The sequence below is a fragment of the Drosophila miranda genome, chromosome 4 (assembly GCF_003369915.1).
Source record: "Drosophila miranda strain MSH22 chromosome 4, D.miranda_PacBio2.1, whole genome shotgun sequence".
Lineage (NCBI taxonomy): Eukaryota > Metazoa > Arthropoda > Insecta > Diptera > Drosophilidae > Drosophila > Drosophila miranda.
Genome location: NC_046677.1, coordinates 27,696,484 through 27,714,929, shown reverse-complemented (window position 1 = coordinate 27,714,929; position 18,446 = coordinate 27,696,484). Strand labels below are relative to the sequence as shown.

The 18,446-nt window shown below is 43.4% G+C and overlaps 4 protein-coding genes across 8 annotated transcripts; 1 reads left to right on the top strand and 3 right to left on the bottom strand.

Moving 5' to 3' along the window:
• Positions 1 to 67: 67 nt before the first annotated feature.
• On the top strand, positions 68 to 1,808 carry LOC108162711 (protein FAM151B). Of its 2 annotated transcripts, none has more exons than XM_017297571.2 (4): positions 68 to 192; positions 557 to 778; positions 841 to 1,091; positions 1,152 to 1,808. In XM_017297571.2, the coding sequence occupies exons 1-4, from the start codon at positions 126 to 128 to the stop codon at positions 1,710 to 1,712; spliced, it is 1,101 nt and encodes a 366-aa protein (XP_017153060.1). In that variant the 5' UTR covers positions 68 to 125; the 3' UTR covers positions 1,713 to 1,808. The 2 variants fall into 2 exon arrangements, with proteins under 2 accessions (XP_017153060.1, XP_017153061.1); XM_017297572.2 differs by lacking the exon at positions 68 to 192 and adding an exon at positions 212 to 425.
• A 161-nt stretch (positions 1,809 to 1,969) lies between these two features.
• LOC108162706 (protein peste) lies at positions 1,970 to 11,283 on the bottom strand. Of its 2 annotated transcripts, none has more exons than XM_017297564.2 (5): positions 10,807 to 11,283; positions 7,706 to 7,982; positions 4,273 to 4,581; positions 3,403 to 4,187; positions 1,970 to 3,340 (listed from the first exon to the last, which is right to left on the bottom strand). In XM_017297564.2, exons 2-5 carry the CDS (start codon positions 7,826 to 7,828, stop codon positions 2,881 to 2,883), a joined length of 1,677 nt encoding a protein of 558 aa, XP_017153053.1. In that variant the 5' UTR covers positions 7,829 to 7,982; positions 10,807 to 11,283; the 3' UTR covers positions 1,970 to 2,880. The 2 variants fall into 2 exon arrangements, with proteins under 2 accessions (XP_017153053.1, XP_017153054.1); XM_017297565.2 differs by lacking the exon at positions 10,807 to 11,283 and adding an exon at positions 10,583 to 10,713.
• A 511-nt stretch (positions 11,284 to 11,794) lies between these two features.
• LOC108162709 (protein peste) lies at positions 11,795 to 15,002 on the bottom strand. 2 transcript variants are annotated; one of them, XM_017297568.2, is made up of 5 exons: positions 14,721 to 15,002; positions 13,229 to 13,920; positions 12,866 to 13,163; positions 12,524 to 12,803; positions 11,795 to 12,462 (listed from the first exon to the last, which is right to left on the bottom strand). In XM_017297568.2, the coding sequence occupies exons 2-5, from the start codon at positions 13,865 to 13,867 to the stop codon at positions 12,132 to 12,134; spliced, it is 1,548 nt and encodes a 515-aa protein (XP_017153057.1). In that variant the 5' UTR covers positions 13,868 to 13,920; positions 14,721 to 15,002; the 3' UTR covers positions 11,795 to 12,131. The 2 variants fall into 2 exon arrangements, with proteins under 2 accessions (XP_017153057.1, XP_017153056.1); XM_017297567.2 differs by having other exon boundaries at positions 13,229 to 13,905.
• A 1,056-nt stretch (positions 15,003 to 16,058) lies between these two features.
• On the bottom strand, positions 16,059 to 17,914 carry LOC108162710. 2 transcript variants are annotated; one of them, XM_033393777.1, is made up of 2 exons: positions 17,724 to 17,914; positions 16,059 to 17,618 (listed from the first exon to the last, which is right to left on the bottom strand). In XM_033393777.1, exons 1-2 carry the CDS (start codon positions 17,749 to 17,751, stop codon positions 16,309 to 16,311), a joined length of 1,338 nt encoding a protein of 445 aa, XP_033249668.1. In that variant the 5' UTR covers positions 17,752 to 17,914; the 3' UTR covers positions 16,059 to 16,308. The 2 variants fall into 2 exon arrangements, with proteins under 2 accessions (XP_033249668.1, XP_017153059.1); XM_017297570.2 differs by having other exon boundaries at positions 16,059 to 17,621; positions 17,724 to 17,913.
• Between the last annotated feature and the right edge of the window lie 532 nt (positions 17,915 to 18,446).

Sequence of the window (18,446 nt, the reverse complement as noted above, 5' to 3'; positions counted from 1 at the left end):
AAATGATCCCCAGATAAGCTGCAAACTAAATTAAGTTACCTTTATCGTCTTGTTAGTTAGTTCTTCAACGATTTCCAAGGGTAGTGCTATTCTGCATATTCTTCGGCAGCTGATTAAAAGCTAAAATGTTATTCAAGTCCATTGCCGCCGCTCTAGACCAGAGTTCATTGTCGGTATTATGCCTGCTGCTTGGTAATGTAATTCGCATTTTGAACTTCAATCATTCGCCCGCCCATTCTGGCATCTGCGCTTTGTTTCTTTTGCCATCAGAATCACATTAAAAGAAACATATTTCTGTGGGTAGAGTGTTCAGTTCCAGATACCATCCATTCCATTAAACAATTAAATATAATTTTCCCACAAATACACACATCCCATTTGTGTCTGTCTGCGTGTGTGCGATTATTGAATTGAACAAAAAGAAGGTAAGGAGGAAACGAAACGCATGCTTATCTATGCACTCTTTGCGCTTCCCCCCATTTTCAATTGTTCTTCAATTATTGAATATTTAATTCCATTCGCTTTTCGTTGTTTTGCCTCCATGGAACACCTGAAGCGCTCGTGTCCAAAATCAATGGCGCGGCTCTGAATGCCAGCCATTATCAGTACTATCGTGTGGAGGGACTGGAGGGAACACAAGTTGCCGATCTGCCTCTTGGTATAGTGGTGCTGCAGGATCAGGACATGGGCAAGACCATAATCAGGGCGGCCAATCTGACCGCCATCCGATGGGCTCATGCGGTCAACAGTCAGCAGTTGCTCGACGAGGCCTTGGCTGGTGAGAGCCCACATTGTTTGTGAAGTGTGTACTTTTATCGTGACGTTAGCAACTCTTCAAAGGTGACATTGAGTTCATTGAGGCGGACATTGTGCTGGGAAAGCTTTCCGGCGGCGACGGCGACGGCGACGATATGCCCGTGATGGCTCATCCGCCGGCAAATGTCTCCGACTTGACGTTACAGGCATTCCTGAATCAGATCAAAGACTTTAACGACCTTCACGAGGGCAACGAGAAGGGAGTCAAGCTGGATTTCAAGTCCATAGATGTGTTCGAGGGCTCCTTGGACATCCTCGATGCGACCATACCAAGTGTAAGCTAAGGGAATCATTTCATCTGGCAATTATTAGCAATCAAATGATCTCTTCTGCAGATGTCCTATCCCATTTGGATCAATGCTGACATTATCAGTGGCCCCGTGGACCAGAATAAGACCGTGCCCGTAGATCCGAATCGGTTCTTTGCCGGTTGCATGCGGTACAAGCAGGCAGTCCTCTCCATCGGGTGGACCACCAACTGGGGAGCCGAATTCCGCGAGGGCGAATACACCCAAGATCAGTGCGACGCAATGGTCGAGACGCTCGCCTTCAACAATGTGCTGTCCACGGGCCAGGGCATTACTTTTCCGGTCCGTGCGGGCATAGCGGCCAATAGCGAAGAGCAGCTTCACAAACTGGTGGCCGCTGTCAACGAGACCAACGAGAGCACACTGACCATCTGGTCCTCCGACGGTGACTATGTGGATGTAGACAAGCTGCGTAAGCTTATATTCGGATTTGGCGTGGAGCGTGTCTACTTGGATGTGCCCGAGGACCTGGCCGCCAAACTGGATCTGGGCAATGCTGGCAACGGTGCGGGCACCTTCAATTCTCTGGTTAGCTTCAGCTTCATCAGCCTCTGCTTTTATGCATTTTCCAGTTGGTTAAAGCAGTAGTTACAGTGTAGATTAAAATAAGATTTTTAGATTTGTCACAAGTCATTAATAATAAAATGAAGCTGAGGAGGAATACTATTATGCATATATGCTTTATGTGAACAGCGATAATGACATTGAGGATATATTCAATAAATCCAACAAGCGATCGCACAGCTGTGTCTACACACGGCGTGTATTTTGTTATTGGATACTCGGGCTCAAGCCGTCTCAAACGGCATGACACCGGTTGTCGAAGAATCAATCAACTATAGGCGTATCTTTTTTTGGTTTTATTCTTTTCTTTAAATTCAAAATGTATCTTAAGGAATTTTTGGAAATATTTCCTGGGTTCACAGCTGAGCAATAGGCTAACTAACTTATGTCCGACTTTACACTGATTTACATATGTACATATGGGGGATATCCGAAATCTTTGAACTATTAGGATAGGATATGTATGTTTATATTTATGTGCATGTGTGTGTGTAGTGTACAATATATAAAAAAGACTTCCTATCTACAGGGATCAATCACATTGATTGAAATGTCTTGGGATCGCAGTGCAGCATAATAGTTGCCGAGCTCGTATTTCTGTTCAATTGATTGATCATCAATGATCAATCATAATTGATATCACTTCATCTCAAGTTGTATAAAAACTAGAATATCGCTTTTAAAATACGAAAAATAATTAATGATATTATCATAAAAATATAAATACTTTGGGCGTGCGCAGTGTTACAACTTCAACAAATCGGGGCATAGGTGATGATCATGGGGCGGGTGCGGTTCCACTTAACAACTCCCTTTATTTACAATTTAGTTTAGTTTAGTTTAAGCTAATAAAATAGTTAATGACTTTTGTTTGGGTTCTCTGCTTCTCTTTTCTTTTTGGCACTAAAATAAATAATCTTATTAATCTCTCTCTCGCGCTATCCGGCGGAAAGCACAGATATGTTGAGGGAACTCCTAATGCGGACGTAGATGGGATGTATGTGCGACGGATGTGATGCGATATGAAGGAAGGGGCCAGGCGCCACTTGTGGTACGGTGGCGTGGCTTGGCTAAGGCAAAATGGCTTTATCATCAGTTTATACTCTTCTAAGCTACGATACGATGATGAAAATGAGTCTTGGATCATGCTTGATGGTGGCATCGCCGGGAATGCGTGAGTTGAATCGATGTATTATCTAACTATCACATCGGGAGACGTTTCATTGATCAGTCGCTCCCTTGGAGAGTTCTCGCTGCCGCTGCTGCTGTCCTGTTGCTCCTGCAGTCCAGAGTCTCGCCTATAGTCCAGCAGACGGACTCCAACACGTTCGTTGCCCCCAGCGTTCGTGTTGTGGCGGAACAACTGGGACACGGGCAATGTGGCTGCCGCCGGATTTACGGCAAAGGTGGTGAGCGGCCGCAAGGCATTAGCCTTGGCCTTGGGATCACTGTGACAGAATTGTGTCACCTGTCGCGTGGGGTACCAGCAGGTGCAGATGAGACCGCCCGCCAGCAGTATACCAGTCACAATCTGTCCGAGCAGGACAATGAGCGGCACCAGCGCTATATCGGCGGCAATCTCCTCCGTAACGCGTACCCTCTCCTCGCACCACATCATGGGAAGCATGACGCTTGGTACTTTATCGTAGATACTGCAATAAGTAATGGAATTAGTTGCGATTATCATCGACAGAAAAGTTTTAGTGATTCATACTCTATTCCCTTGACAGGCTCCATGTAGTAGTTGGCCTGGAAGCCGCCGCCCACATCCATGGGGACACCGGCATTCGGCTCCAGCGTCATGAAGAACTCATGCTTTTCCTTCTCCGGCTTCAGGCCCTCCACCGCTTCCACATAGCTGGGATCGCCCTTGTAGAAATGTGGGAACGACATAAACACCGAGGCATTGAAGGAGCAGGGTCCAATATCGATGACGCCAATGGGCCGGCACTTGCCGCCGACGCAATAACAGCTCGTGTCCGTAAAGAGGGTGCCATTGTCGACGGCGTGCTCGGTGCCACTGTATTTGTAGGCGGTAATCCCATGAACTGTCACCGTTTCCGTGTAGTCCAAGGGCACGGCACGACACATTTTCGGCATGTACATGTACACGCTGTCGTTGGTGCTCAAATTGGGGGGAAAGAACTCTCCCATTGAGCCCCTGACTTGACCACAGACGCCCGGAAAGGCGCCCGTATGCGTTAGATTGTTCCACGTGTAGATCTGTCCCATCTTCGAGATATCATCGGCACCCGTGAACATGTTTATTTCGCCATCGAACTCGGAGCTGCCATTTCGTGGATACTGAAAACCAATACGGGTATATGGCACATCGTCCGGCCGAATAATCTTTCCCAAACTGATGAACGGATGCTCGAAGCCCTTGAAGAGCCACTCATCGGCCGACCGCGTTATGGTGATTCGCTGGTCATACATTCTGATGGCCATATTGACACTGACTCTGCCCAGCCATGAGTCGGCTGCTCGTCTAGCCGCTGACTGAAGGATTAGCAAAAAAAAAAAAGGGTTAAAAGCAATCCATTAGTTTCAGGGTTTAGCGATTGATGGTGGTCCACACACTTACATGCGCTACGGAATTCACTTGCGTGACAACATCCGTGAGACTGCCTTTGCTGCCATCGGCATCAAAGTAAAAGACAGACTTCTTGCGGAACGACACGGAAGCGTTTTGATTGTGCCAGGCAATGTTCACTTTGTCGGGCTTCTCCCGAAACCGATAGGGTCCCAACTGCTGGAAGTGTGGCTTCTTGCCAGAACCCACATAAAAGTCCTCCGGATTTGTCCAATTGAAAATGTAAACATCGAAGTACAGTGGCAGCGGTGAGATCTTCCAGCCCTCGAAAGATCGTGAGGTGGGACTGAGAGCCATTTCCTTTAAGATCAATAGGGGATAAATAGTAATTAGTAATTCATATAAAAATACATATTCAATTCAATTCAATGATAGGACGCACGATTTCCATAATTTTTTTTGTTTTAATTGAGGATAACTGGTTGATGAAACGGGCATTGCAATTACGAGATACTTCTACGAATCAATTCATTCAATTCTCGCATTCAATCGACATTTAAAAAGATCGATCAAAGTTCATCATAGATCTGGGCAATTGGTCTCCTCCCGGGGTCCCATAATTGGCATCGAACATTGCCAAACACTGAAAGATTTCGTCGTTTCGGACACAGTCCGTATCGGAATTATAAGCTCAAGCAATGCAGGAACGCCTTTCGCCCATTAACAATAACAATAATTAGGCGACAAGAAGAGCTAATGATTCGTAGGTAATCGAGATAAATCGTAAGTAATCGAGAAAACTCGTATGTAATCGGGAAAGCTCGTAGTCAATCGAGACAAACCAAATTCTAACAAAACGACAATGAAAGCTGATTAGTTCTGATTAATTCGAACGTAATCTGTTGTATTCATCTTGAGAAAACTCTCAAACCTACTGGGAAATTAATCAGTACAGTCGCCGCTTATTTGTCATATAACCCTTTATAGTTCTGAAAACTGTTAGTACCAATGAATTTATTCCAAGTATTATTTCAGTTCCAGATTTGATAGTATTTTTTTCTTATATATTTTAAACGCACAGTAATCGGGGCCCCTTGAAATCGTTCCTATAATAGCTTCATACAATAATCGGGGAAAAAAGGAAAAAATAGTCAAGAGCGTGTTCGATCGATCGGTGAAATGAATATGGTTATGAAGAAATAACTTTTTGTGGGTTTTTATATAACTCAACCTTGAGGTCTTGACTTTGATACCATTCTCTTGGCGGAACCTTCGTAAATAAAGGGTGGATCTATGACATGATTGATGATGAACCATTAGCACCATTTTTTGTTTGCAAAGTTGTACAATATTTCTACCAAAAATTGTATTACATAGCTATGGAACTTGTTTATTACAATAAACAATTACTTGTGGCCAGTAGTCTCTGTTCGTGTCATCCGTTCGCTTAGGGGAACTTTTGTGCCACTTATCGACGTCATTCCAAGAATACATTTCACTCGTTTAATTTGTAAGCTTCTCAGATCATACAAAAGGCAGGTGGTTCATCGGGTCGATGGGTGCTTCAGCTTCTTATCAGCCATCAATCATTGTAAACACCAGACATAACGATCGACACGATCGCAGACCAGACCAAAGTCGCCATTTTTGTTATGTCCAGAACTTTATAATCTTTATAATTGGAAATGCGACTAGACCTACTAGACGGCTGAAACAGCTGGAATTGGAGCCTGCCGGAAATGACTAACTGATAAAAAGAAACTTGAGTGTGTTTTCTATTTCCCTAATCCAAAGAGAGAGAGATATTACAAATGAATGTAAATCCAACCATCTATCTATCTAGCTATCTACCTATCTATTCAGGTGTCTGGAAGTGGCACGACTACTCGTATCATCGCCAAACAGGTGTTCATTTAAGGGCAGCACACCTGCAGGGCTGTGCCCCCGACAATACAATGTGGGTTACATGTTAGGTCTGGGACTTTGGCTGGTTTAAGGCCTTTTATGAATGTTTCGCCATACATGAGAGGGTGAAGAGCGTTGTCTAATCGAACGCCCCATGGCTATCGCTGAATGAGGTATTTTTTCAGGTTTTTTCACCCAGATAAGATATTACTAGCCCGCCGCCCCCCGTTCCCATTCGCATTGCAATTCCTCGGGTAAGATCCGCGAAGGTAGTTTCATGGCAAATGGCAACCATTTCCGGCTGCCTGTTCTGGCTTCACAGATCGTCAACATAATGGGTAACTTCGGATGAATGACCTTGCAGGCCGCAGCTGTAGCCGTGATTCATAATTTCCGATTCCAGATGGGGTGGCGCTTTTATTCGATTAGGCCCCGCAATCAATCATTCAGTGACTATTATTAGTCAGGGTTTGTTCCAAAAATGAGTAATAATAAAATGGAGGGTAGAAAGAAAAAGGGGCAGCTAAAAATACATCTACCTACAGTATAAGGCGCTTTCTAAACCGTTTTCTTAATGTTATTTAATGAGTTTATGCTCAAGGTAAAGTAGAGCTAACAGGATCGGAGAATCTTATTTTTTGGCTTTAAAGGTAAAATGAAAATAACTTGGAATACTCATAAAGTCGGGTACTCCTTAATGAAGTACCCCCCATTTGCAAAATGAAAAACATGAACGTAAAACCACATTTAATGTCCTCTGAAAATGTCAAATGTAACTGGCCTCATATGAACAAGATTCTATCTGTCAGATAGCGATTATTTTGTTAAAGGGTAGTGAAGAAATATAAGCAAATTATCTGTTGATTGGATACCGATTCGGTCTGGACTTGAAGCATATTCTATGCAAAATGCACCAAAAACATTATTTTCCATACAAAACTGATCATTTTCAAGACCTGCCTCTCAAAAAGACAGGTTTCTCTCAAGTTGTTTTAAAATAATCAAAGCCTGTAAGCGATCCAACAGAATGCCGCAGCCTCTCTCTCACATCTAATGACTCAACAGTCGCATCCATACGCTAATCAGAAATACATATGTATATACACAAATATAAGTATACTACAGCGGTATATAAACTATATATATTATAAATGTACATACAATGTATGCATGTACAATTTTATACCTAATGGGATCGTAAACGACTTTTGGCAAACAATTTTTGATACGAAAATGATCGAATGTAAGCCGTATCTTATCTCCAGAGTTGATTTTATACTTGAACACCTGGTTCGGGTGATCAATTTTCGGACTGTCTTTTCATTTTTGGTCTTCGACAAAGACCTTAATTGGCTTCAATCAGAAGACAAAGTTCTTTCTGGTGAAACGTTCCGATTTGTATGTAAATGAAGGTCTACAAGGTTGGGCGGGGTCCTGACCTTTGAGCGGTTTGCCAATTTGCCGGTTCGCAAAACTTGACTCGCTCGAAGGGAATGAAGTGATGAGAATGGGAATGGGCATAGAAATGGATGGTGATAAGATAAGACTCTATATAGAGGCACACACACTCAACACTCACCTTGCCGCGCATGCGTGTAAACATCTCGATCCAGTGGTGGAATAGATAAATGCCGCCGGCAATGGAACAGATCCCCAGCAAGATAATGCCCAAACGGACACAGTAACGCAGATGTGATGTCATATTGTTCTTCTAGCTCTAATTACGATATGGTAGTGACAGTTGTAGTGGTTATGGTTTATTATACAGTTATATTGCTGCAGCTCCTCGGTTGAGCCTGCTCCACTCCGAACGATCTCTTACACGGCACTGAGTCCAAGTGGGAACCTGCCTACCTCTGTTTGGCGTCCGTCGTTGCGAATAACAGAGAGAGGGCGAATATATGAAAAGAGAACATTTGTTAGTACAGGCGGGCTTATCTATATCTATGGGTCTTATCAGCAAACGCACACACACACACACACACACACACACACACACACACATGTGCACCATATAGGGGGCAGCGGGCTCGCCACCCGATTACAGGGAAAGAGAGCGGGCCAAAGAGAAAGAGAGTATACTCCGAATAGATCGGAATGGAATGGAAATGTTAATCACGCGCCGTAGCGCGATCGTCTACAACTTTGTAGTACTGCTGCGTAATTATACACATTTTGTGTGTGGTGTGTCTAATTGTAATGAAATGTTCGTTTGGCACTGGGGTACACGTTTTTGTGGTCAAGTCAAATCTCCAATGTACATACATGCATATACATAATATATAGCGTAAATACATACATAATAGATTCGTCGAAATGTGATACGAGGGAAAACATAAACTGCGGTTTTAAGGGGGGTTGCTTAACAGTTTTGGAACCGGTTCAAAGGCTTCACACTTAAGTGTTCCGTCAGTTGGCTTTTCACGGAACACCCCCCATATAGAAATTCTAGCCATAATTTAATACCTATTGAACCATCTGTAGCTACTTAAAGTCAGCCAAAATACAAACGTTCTAAAACAGCGGGTGCGCACGTACTTGTACTTGTGGCAAACTGCTCCTATCGCTCCCCCCACTGATGCTCGAGTCGAGACGCAAGACCTCGCGGTAGGCCAAATTCTAAGTATTATTCAGAATCCACAAAGAAATACCATTATATTGTCACAGTATCCTGTTTGATGACTGCTTTTAATAAAAAAAAAAGATGAATCAATAGCAGTTATCAATCCAACCATTCACTGGAAAGTTAAACAACTACGACAGTGGTCGGCAAGGCCCTATCTTACTCATGTGTATAGGAAAGTAACAGTGATCGGTGCCCAATAAAATAACACTTTTTGTTGCATTTTGCCTGCGGCCTGCGGACACAAACGCACTGCAATGTGTGCTTGCCGACCGCTGGACTACATTGGTATGTTATCCAATATGACCCCTGTTATGTCTCCGTTAAGTACATACTGTACAATACTGTACTGACAAAACATATACGACTGCATTAACAGTAGTGTGTACCGTTTGATGAATCCAGTTGGTACCATTTTCTGCTTTCAGTTACTGCTTATCTATCCACCTATTCTTAACTTTTAAATCTACATACATACATAGGTTTATATGTACATGGTTATGTACCACAAACTCAAAGACAATTAGCTCAGCATAATCACTCATCGTTAACATTCGTCTGTTAGAATTGTGATGCCCGCACATGACCCTGCTATGTGCTACTATGCCACTATGTTGGTACATAAATACTGCTCTAGATACAGACAAAAAAACACCACAGCGCATTGAAAACTTTTCCCGTTTGATGAACTCCCGTTTTCTGACTCTAATTTTTCTGGATTTCTCGAGTTCGCAAAAACTCCAGCTACTACGATTGTCTGAATCACACACATTCCGCGCACTTATTGTTTTCGCGTATTGGCTTGAAACACAAAACCCGTTCACGTTCACCTTTTCCATACCCTGTCACAACCATAAATGAATGTTGCGTGCGGACTGCGCAAGGGTCGCTCTGTGGGTGGGGGAACTGTTTACACTTCTTGTAGTGCTGGTTGTCCATGGCAACCGATGAGCACGAGTTATATTATGTATAAGGTAAGGCAGCTGGGCAAAACTCTGCATCCTCCTTCATCTGGATGGATGGATGCTGATTTATATATGTAAATGGCCAACACGTCTGTATTTCTGTTTATATGAAAACACACATGTGTACATATGTATGTACATGTAAGTATTTATGTACATTCTTGCTTATGTTGACGCTCCCGCCGCGCCTTCTTGTTAATATACCTTACCTCGCCTCGCTGGCTCGCCTGGCTATGACTGCAGCCAAACAGGGCCGCGCTACTATTACTGTTATTGGCAATATTTAAAAAATTTCAATACAATACCAATCACACCCTGGCACGTACATACGATACGATTTATTTTGTTATTAATGCACACGTAGCGAGGTCGGAAAACAACAACTAACATTATGAAAACTCGTTTACGTTTACGCGGTTTTTCCTCACCTACGCCCTGTTTATTTTTATCTCCCAAACACACACGCACACATACACACAAACACGCCACGCCTCACAGTCAAATGTACTGCTCTTGCGCTCTTTTAACTCCAGCAACAGAGATTATGGACATTTCACATAGTGCCAATTCATTTGGCCAAACATTAATCACGTGAATTAGCACTGGCGTGTCGTGGTCTAAGCAATTGTTATACTCATCGAGTTTTTATTCACAATTATTTGAGAACATTAGCAATATCCTTGAACTCTACCCGTCACTTCCGCAACCTGTTGACAATATATTCCTATTTGTGGCCTAAAAATAGACACAGGCCGCAGTGCAATGTGCCAAAAAGAACCGCAAAAACAGAGAAAAACAACAAAGAATGTCCCGAACTGAGGCTGGCTCTGCTTGTTGCTTGGGTAATTTACATATTCTGTTAACTCACTCGTTGTCGCGCGGTGAATCAGTATATTGGAATGCTTCACAGAAAGCAAAAACTTCACAAAAAACTCTACACAATTATGTTTATTTAACAATTTTATCTTAAAAGGAAGCAGAGCAACGAGCAACGCGGCACGTTTAACTCTCTTGCGTCTGCGTCTCTCTCCCTCTCTTTCTCACTCTCACTCTCTCACCAAATGCGTTGGGTATTTTTCATATTTATCTTACATTTTCTTGTTGTAGATCTTCGTTGCTCCTCTAACACTTGGCTTTCTTTACTACGCGCTGCCTTTTTTCCAATTCCACTTTAGGTGCAAATTTATTCCAATCACTTGTTTTGTTTTGCTTCACTTGGATGACAGATTTTTCTTTCGTTTTAATACTTTTTAATTCATATAAATTTCTAATTGCAGTTGTTGTGTAAATATGCAGCGAAACATACATAGACGGCGGCGACGCAAGTGTCTAAAAACGCTTCACTGCTCGCGCTCTTTGGGATTTATTTTCTTTTTCTTATTTCTCTCTGTTCTGTCTAGCTGCCATCTCACTTGCACTTGCACCAACATGTGTACATATGTATGTATGTATTTAATCAGCGACGCACCGTTAAGTCAACGCTCTGATCTTGAACGAACACGTCTCGATCCGTTCACTTCGGGTGGATTTTTGGTCTGTGCGGCGCTGCGCCTGCTCTGCGACTAAATTAAGTATTTTTTAAAAGTCGCCAAGCAACTCAGCAACCAGCAATTATTTATTCTTCATTAAAAACCTATGGCGAGTCGGCTGGTCTGACTTTTGTATGCCGTTTTTTTAGACTAAATCTCTTTTTATATGTTAATTTCAATTTACAATGGTAAAGACACTCGGTTATTTAGGTTTAATTTTGTTGAAACTCTTGTATTTTATATGAGATGGGGTAAGGAACAAATGTGCTGCACATTGTAGGGTGTTCACATAGCGTCGAAAATGATCATAATGATCATGATCATGCTCTCTCTCACTCTCACGTGCTCTCAGTTTCTGACTCGAATGGCGCACGAGAGAGAGAGAGCGTGTAAGTATATGTATGTATATATTTATGCTCTGCATGTTCGTATGAGTACATTAGTTTTATTGATAAGAGTTTCAACAAAAGTATGCATTGACTCTCTGTTTTGTGGTACCAAAACGGCTATGAAACGGTTCTTTGTCCAAATCGTAATTGAAACTCGAAATGTTCGATACTTCCATACTTTTAATCGGTCATGAGGGTGGCAAGTGGTTGCTTTTACTGTTGTTTTATTGTATGACTGTATGATTCAGTATGACAAGGAATGATATTGTACGTAGGGGCGTCTTTTTTACTGCTACAAATACTTTGGCAATCCACAGCTCCATTCATCCATCCAGCGCAGTGACCAATCCATCAAAACGACACTTTTAAAGCATCGAGTAATTGAAGACCCTTTAACATTTATTAACTTAGACTGTAGACTAGGCAAGACAGACGCTAAGCCCTTATCCCTATCACATGTCATACTCGTACAGCTAGTGTTAACAGATAGGACCTCTATTCAGCTTGGACTCGCCCCCTCCTTGATGGCGGGCACATATTGGACACCGATCAGCAGCGGGGACTCTTCCACTCCCTTTATCTGTTCAGGGGTGCGAGTGTCCAGTGCATTGATTTCGATCTTCTGCATGAGATGCTTCTTCCAGAGCATCTGTCTCGGATACCACAACAGCATTACCAGACCCAGGGCAATGCCCAGGCAGCCGCATACCTTTCCCAGGCTCTCCATGATCGGTATTAGCTTGACGTAGGTCAAAAGATCGGGAGTGATGCGCACATGGTAGTCGGCCCAGATTAGGGGAAAGAATGTCCGACGCGACTTGCGATAGATTCTGAAATATCACCATTTTTATTTTATTTTATTATCAATGAAATTCCGTGCTTTTTACTTACCCTGATGGTCGTGGCTCTACAAGAAGGCTGGCCATTATGCGTGCCTTGATCTCCAGAATCATGCCCGTCTTCGGCTCCAGAATGACCACCAATTCATGACGATCCTTATCTGGTTTCATTCCATCCACCTGTTCCACATAATACGGATCGGCCTCGTGGAAATGTGGATAGGAGGCAAAAACGGGCGCTCCGTACCAGCAGGAGGAAATGTTCAACAAACCCGATCGTACCTCCTGGCAGTTCTCCTGGCAGTAGCAACTATTTTGTGGATTATCAGTGCCTGGAAAAAGGAAACAGGAATCATTAATATTCATATCAATCAGTATCGGAACAGATTTTTACCATTTGCCATGTTCCGGGCACTGCCCTTGTAAACATATCCCTCTACGCCCTCGAAAACGGTGGTAGAGTGGTAGTCCACCTCCAGTTCGCGACAAATGTCGGGAAGGAAGTAGGAGATATTTCTGCCCTTTTCCAAAGGAATCGGATGGAACTCCCCAGCACTTCCCTTTAGTCGGCATCTGGGACTTGAGGCAGTGACATTGTTATACCGCCAACGGGCGATCTGTCCCAACTTACTAAAGTCCTGGCGTCCCGTGTAGACATTGTGATGGCCATAGATCTCCATGCTGCCATTGCGCTACAGGGGAATCGGGAAAAAGATATATACATATGTACATATGTAGGTCAGAAATGCAATCTTACAGGATAAGCATATCCAATTTTCTCGTAGGGAAAATTAAGTTCGGGCATCAAGTTGGTGGGAACCATTTTGCTCATCTTGAGGAGAGGCGTGTCAAAGCCATCGAACATCCAGTCACCGGCAGGACGAACCATGGTGGTCTCCTTGCCGTACAGATTCAGGGTCATCATCATAAGGGTCCGCAGCATGGGGCTCCAGCTCCACATCTTCTGGTAAATGCCAACAATCAGCAGATTGGGGGCCACGATGGGATCCGTGGGGCGACCCGCACTGCCCGCCTCATCGAAATCGAAGCGACTGCGACGCATGTACGAGACCGTGGAGTTCTCATCGTGCCAGACCACATTCAGCTTTTGCATCTTTTCCTTGAACCTGTAGGGTCCGAACTCCTCGAATCGAGGCTTCACTGTTGGATCATTGAGGTGCTCCGAATTGGTCCAATTGAACATGTAAAGATCCACGGTCGTGTCCATCGAAGGGGACTCCCACAGATCTGTGATCAGGGAGTTTGGTCTCAATACCATGAACCCCTCCAAGACCCATTGCTCTATACGCTCCAGATAGAGAGTCGCATATAGACTGCACGTAAACAACAGCAGACCCGCCACACCCGTCCTGAGAATGCGCTGTTTTCCAATCATGATGTCTCGTCGTAACGTGTAACGGATCGTATATCAGTCTGAAATGGTTAGTTCTAGATTTTTTTTAGTTATAGCCAACACAAATGCTACGCATAACTAGTTTCCTCTTTCTGGAATTCTCGGTGTTCAATCGTTTATATCGAAACTAGACTACCTTCTACCACCCTCTAAATATGCATACAAATGGCTCTGTGTACCTACGATACTTGTACCAAGTGCAATTTATTTTTTTTCGTGTAGCCTAGGCCCCGAGAATCATCCATATTCATATTGGCTTGATCATTAGGCTATTAAACTTCTAATTTGCCTTCAATTTGCTTATTGATTGATAGATGTATGCATTTATAAAAGACTTGTTCTAATAACAACCAAATATCCGATCTTAAATATCAGGGAACCAATAACCTTTCTTTCTCAACCTTTCAAGGATTTCGAATAGGCTTTTAGTACCCAATAATACCCTTTATACCCTTTAATACCCGAAAAGTTTATGAGTTTTAATACTTATTCTTATCACTTTTCTAAACTTTCTGAAGAAATAACCTACCATTTTTTATCAACTTTGTATTTGTCTGGAATGTGTTTCAAAGCATAATTTTTGTAAAAACAAATACAAAATTATTTTTCTTTTTAGATAATGTACCATTCATGTGCATTTAATATTTCTTCTTCATATTTATGTAGATCATTACTTTTATTTCCAGTTTTCACTGACCGATCACTACACACTCATTTGCTCAATCACAAATCACGTATTTAAAGTACTTTTTCGTTTCTGATCTTAACCATATGATTTTTCTTTCATAATATGTTTCGAACGCAATAAACGGTCACTCGGGGTCTTTGCACCTACCGATCCAGCGATGATCAGGAAGATGATTCAGCCGATGATGGTCTCTGTGATTCCAGATGATGACTGATGGATGATGGGTCCAACTTCCTACTGCTGTCTGTTGTCTGAGCCGAGTCCAAGTCCACCCTCCAGAGGTGGAGGTTATCATCAAGCGGCGATAATGCAGGGTTCTGAGGCTCTGATTTCTTATATGTTTGCAGATCTCTTTTTATAATTCTTTGCTTGAGAGATCGATCCTCCCTTTAAGATTTTCTTGGTTTTTAATCGAACCGCTTCGAGTGACGACTTGATAACGACTGAGTCTGGCGGTTGGAAAATAATTTTCAAACGAGAATACAGCTACATACATATGTAAGTATATGGAACAACGTGAAAAATAAACATAAATGTCGGAATTAAATGATACTCGAACTTTTCCTAAAAAAACGTTAATTGTGGCACCGAAAGAAATCCAACTCGAGTTTCATTTAAGATGCATTATTTGCTGATGATCAATATCATTTGAGTTTAGTTTATTTTTAATATAACTCGATAATTAAGCAAATCTCTATCTTGCCTGCATGTAAGCAATCGCCTCTGGTATATACTATGCCGCGCATTATGAGCTAGCGCCTCTCGGTCCGTCCACGGCTCTTCCTGGGATCGCCGCATATAAACATTAATTTCTCACAGTGCATTATTTACGACTTGTTTTAAAAGGTCTGAACTTAGAACTCCATGTAGTACTTGTAATGCGGCTACAAGGCCCCATATTCTGGGGTTATCTTTTAACGATACCACTCCATACCGCTCCCGTTCCCCCGAAATGGGAGTGCACTCAGGTCCGAGCGCAGTCGCATAACTGTGAGTAGCATTATCAATTAAACTCTAACCCGTCCCAGCCCGTTCTACGATTTGGGATTGGGGATTGGAGCGAATGAATCTCCAATCTAGATTTCTGTTGCCTTGTTTGCTGAATGGTTGGTCACCCCTATTGATAAGCCCAGTCCCCAATTCCTAATCGGCTCTGCTCCCAATTGTAGATGGCGCGGTCCGATAAAGAGCCATGCATTCGTAGAGGCCAGAAAGATCTGTTTTCCAACCAATGCCTTGATGCCTTGTAATCAGCTTGAAAATTATGACAGCACAAAGAAAGTGCTAGCACTGAAGAAATCGGATTGCGATTGCAGCCAATCAATATTTCAAGATCAGCCGAAGATTGTGTACCTATCAAACGACAAATAATTACTAAAAATCATATATCAATCATCATTGTGGGGTGTGGGTCAAACGTATGATAGTTCATCGAAGTTTGTGCAGCTCCATGGATCAGAGATGTTGTTACAATAGTAAGAGTAGTTTATTTATTTATATATGGAACATTTATTTAGTAAACAAAAGACAATCATGATTAAAGTTCAGTTTAAAACGTCTTAATCGATCTCTGCCTAACACTCGTACCCTTTGCAGGGTATCATGCAAACACTTACACATTTCACAATTATTTCAGTCTTGAATCAATTGTCGCCTTATCAACACACCTAGGGCACAGGCTAGGCACAACAATGGATGATCGCCTCATATGGATTGTTGGTTGTGGGGGCGGGTATCATCTCGCAAAGCTGAACTTGAGGACCCCAGACGTGTGATCCAGGCTGTTTGGTATCTGTTTGCAATCGATTTTGATGTGTTTCTCGTTGTCCAGGAGACGGGTACTGTCCATAATTTCGGGTTTAATATCACTCTTGCGTATCCACAGCTCCAGGGGCTGAGTGCGCCATCGCTGTTTGTTGAGGATTGCCAGACAGCTCCAGACAAAGGCATCGCCATGGCAGCGGGTTCGGGTTATGTCCAGAACCCGCAGCTGGCGACAGTGGGTGACAAATCCAAGCAGACTCAAGGGACTCTCCAACTGGTAGCCGCACAAGTGCAGTTCAGTGAGCTCTGGGAGTGCGGAGGAGAGATGACGCAGCATTTGGTCTCCGAGGCACTGCAGCTGGCCCTCCTCTTCGCCGTGGCCGTGCAGCTCCAGTCTCCTTAGATTCCGCAGATTGCCGAGTTCCCTGAAGAACCTCTCGTAGTCGTGGAGGATTCCGCTGAAGCGGAAGCCCTCGATTAGACTGGATCTGCCCGTGGGATAGCTGGGACGCGCTATGCGCGACAGTACATCGAATACAAAGTTCTTGGAGTAAATGGACAGCTTGTTGAGGCGTGGCAGCTGCAGCAGCTGCTGGGTGATGTCCGACTCCATGCACAGATGGTAGTCGGCAATTTTGATGTGCTCCAGCGTGGGGCACAGCTGCAGGTCCACCAGGTCGCAGCAGTTGACCTCATCGCAGTCCTCCATAATATCAAATTTACGTAGTTTCAGCTGTCGGAAAAGGTCCCGAAAGTGCTGCGACTCCAGGTACTGGCAGTCGTCCAGGCAGAGCTCGTTGAGTAACTCCAAATCGCACAGATACTTTCCAGTGATTTGGCATCCACGGAGTTTGAGTTTCCGCAGCAAGGGAAAAACACGCCGCAGCAGGCGCACATCCTCATCCACAAAGCGGGCACGACCACGGCGATGGCCGTCGCCCAGCCACTCCAGGCTGGTCACCTCGGACAGGGTATGGCTGCTCAACAGGCGAAGCCGCCTCACATCCAGCCGCTGGCAGCTCAAACGCTGCATGTGCGGTGCCAGGGTCAGCACAAAGGCCAGAAACTGACGCGAATTGGGGCTGGAACGCTTGAACATCTCATCGTGCAGCGCCACATTCCTCACTCGTGTCCGCCACAGCATCTGCACAATGTTCTCCAGGCGACGATGCAGCTTCCCCAGCTCGTATTGTTGGTACACATTCAGGTGCCTTATGATTAGGGCTAATACGTCATCGTTCAGCTGCAGCAGGGAGGCGGAGCCGGAGGCGGGTGTGGGGGCTGCTGCATGGGATACAGATACATGCGAGTGGAGTGTGGGGTTAATGGGTGTTTTATATCCTTCCAAGGTTATTCGGTTTTTTGCACTGCTGCTGCGCTGCTTACCTGTGTCCGCTGTTGTTGTCGTCGTCATTGTTGCTCTTCTGCTCAGGCTCAGAGAATTTTCAAAACTGAAACTACGCCGTTGTCATTGCCAGATGATCGCTGCGCTCTATCCAAAATAACAGGACGGTCAGAAGTCCTTTTAGGGGTGGTTTGCCAAACGGGCGGAGAATTCGCCTACCTACCTAAATTACTTTTGCCTTTTGGAGATGGAAAACCCATTCGATAGTTGTCTGAATATCGCCACAGCTGTGGCCTACTTGGAACTGCTTTATTAATTTAATTGATGTTAATTTTCTAATTTCGCTGAAATCTGTGCTACAAAAATTTTAAGAAATTTATATTGAATGTAGAGGCTCTGCTCTTCCATTTATTTTGATTTGACACAACACGCTGTATAGAAATCCGCTATATATATAGGAAAATGCAGTAAAATTACAAAAATAGTATTCTATTCTTTCAATTTTATGATTTTACCAATGAACCATACAAAATATTTTTTCTGAAAGAGATTAGATTTCTGCGGATTTATGCAATGCAATTAAAACACATATATTTATATAAGGAAGAGGCTGGTAACATTCATTGATACTGGTAACACCTTTGCAGATTATATGGTTCAATAAAATACAAGCCGATTCTTCCTACGGCAGCTGTAAGCTGGTTTAAGCAATATTACAACTGTGAACATAATAAATAATGATAATCTCCAAAAGATAAGGCTCA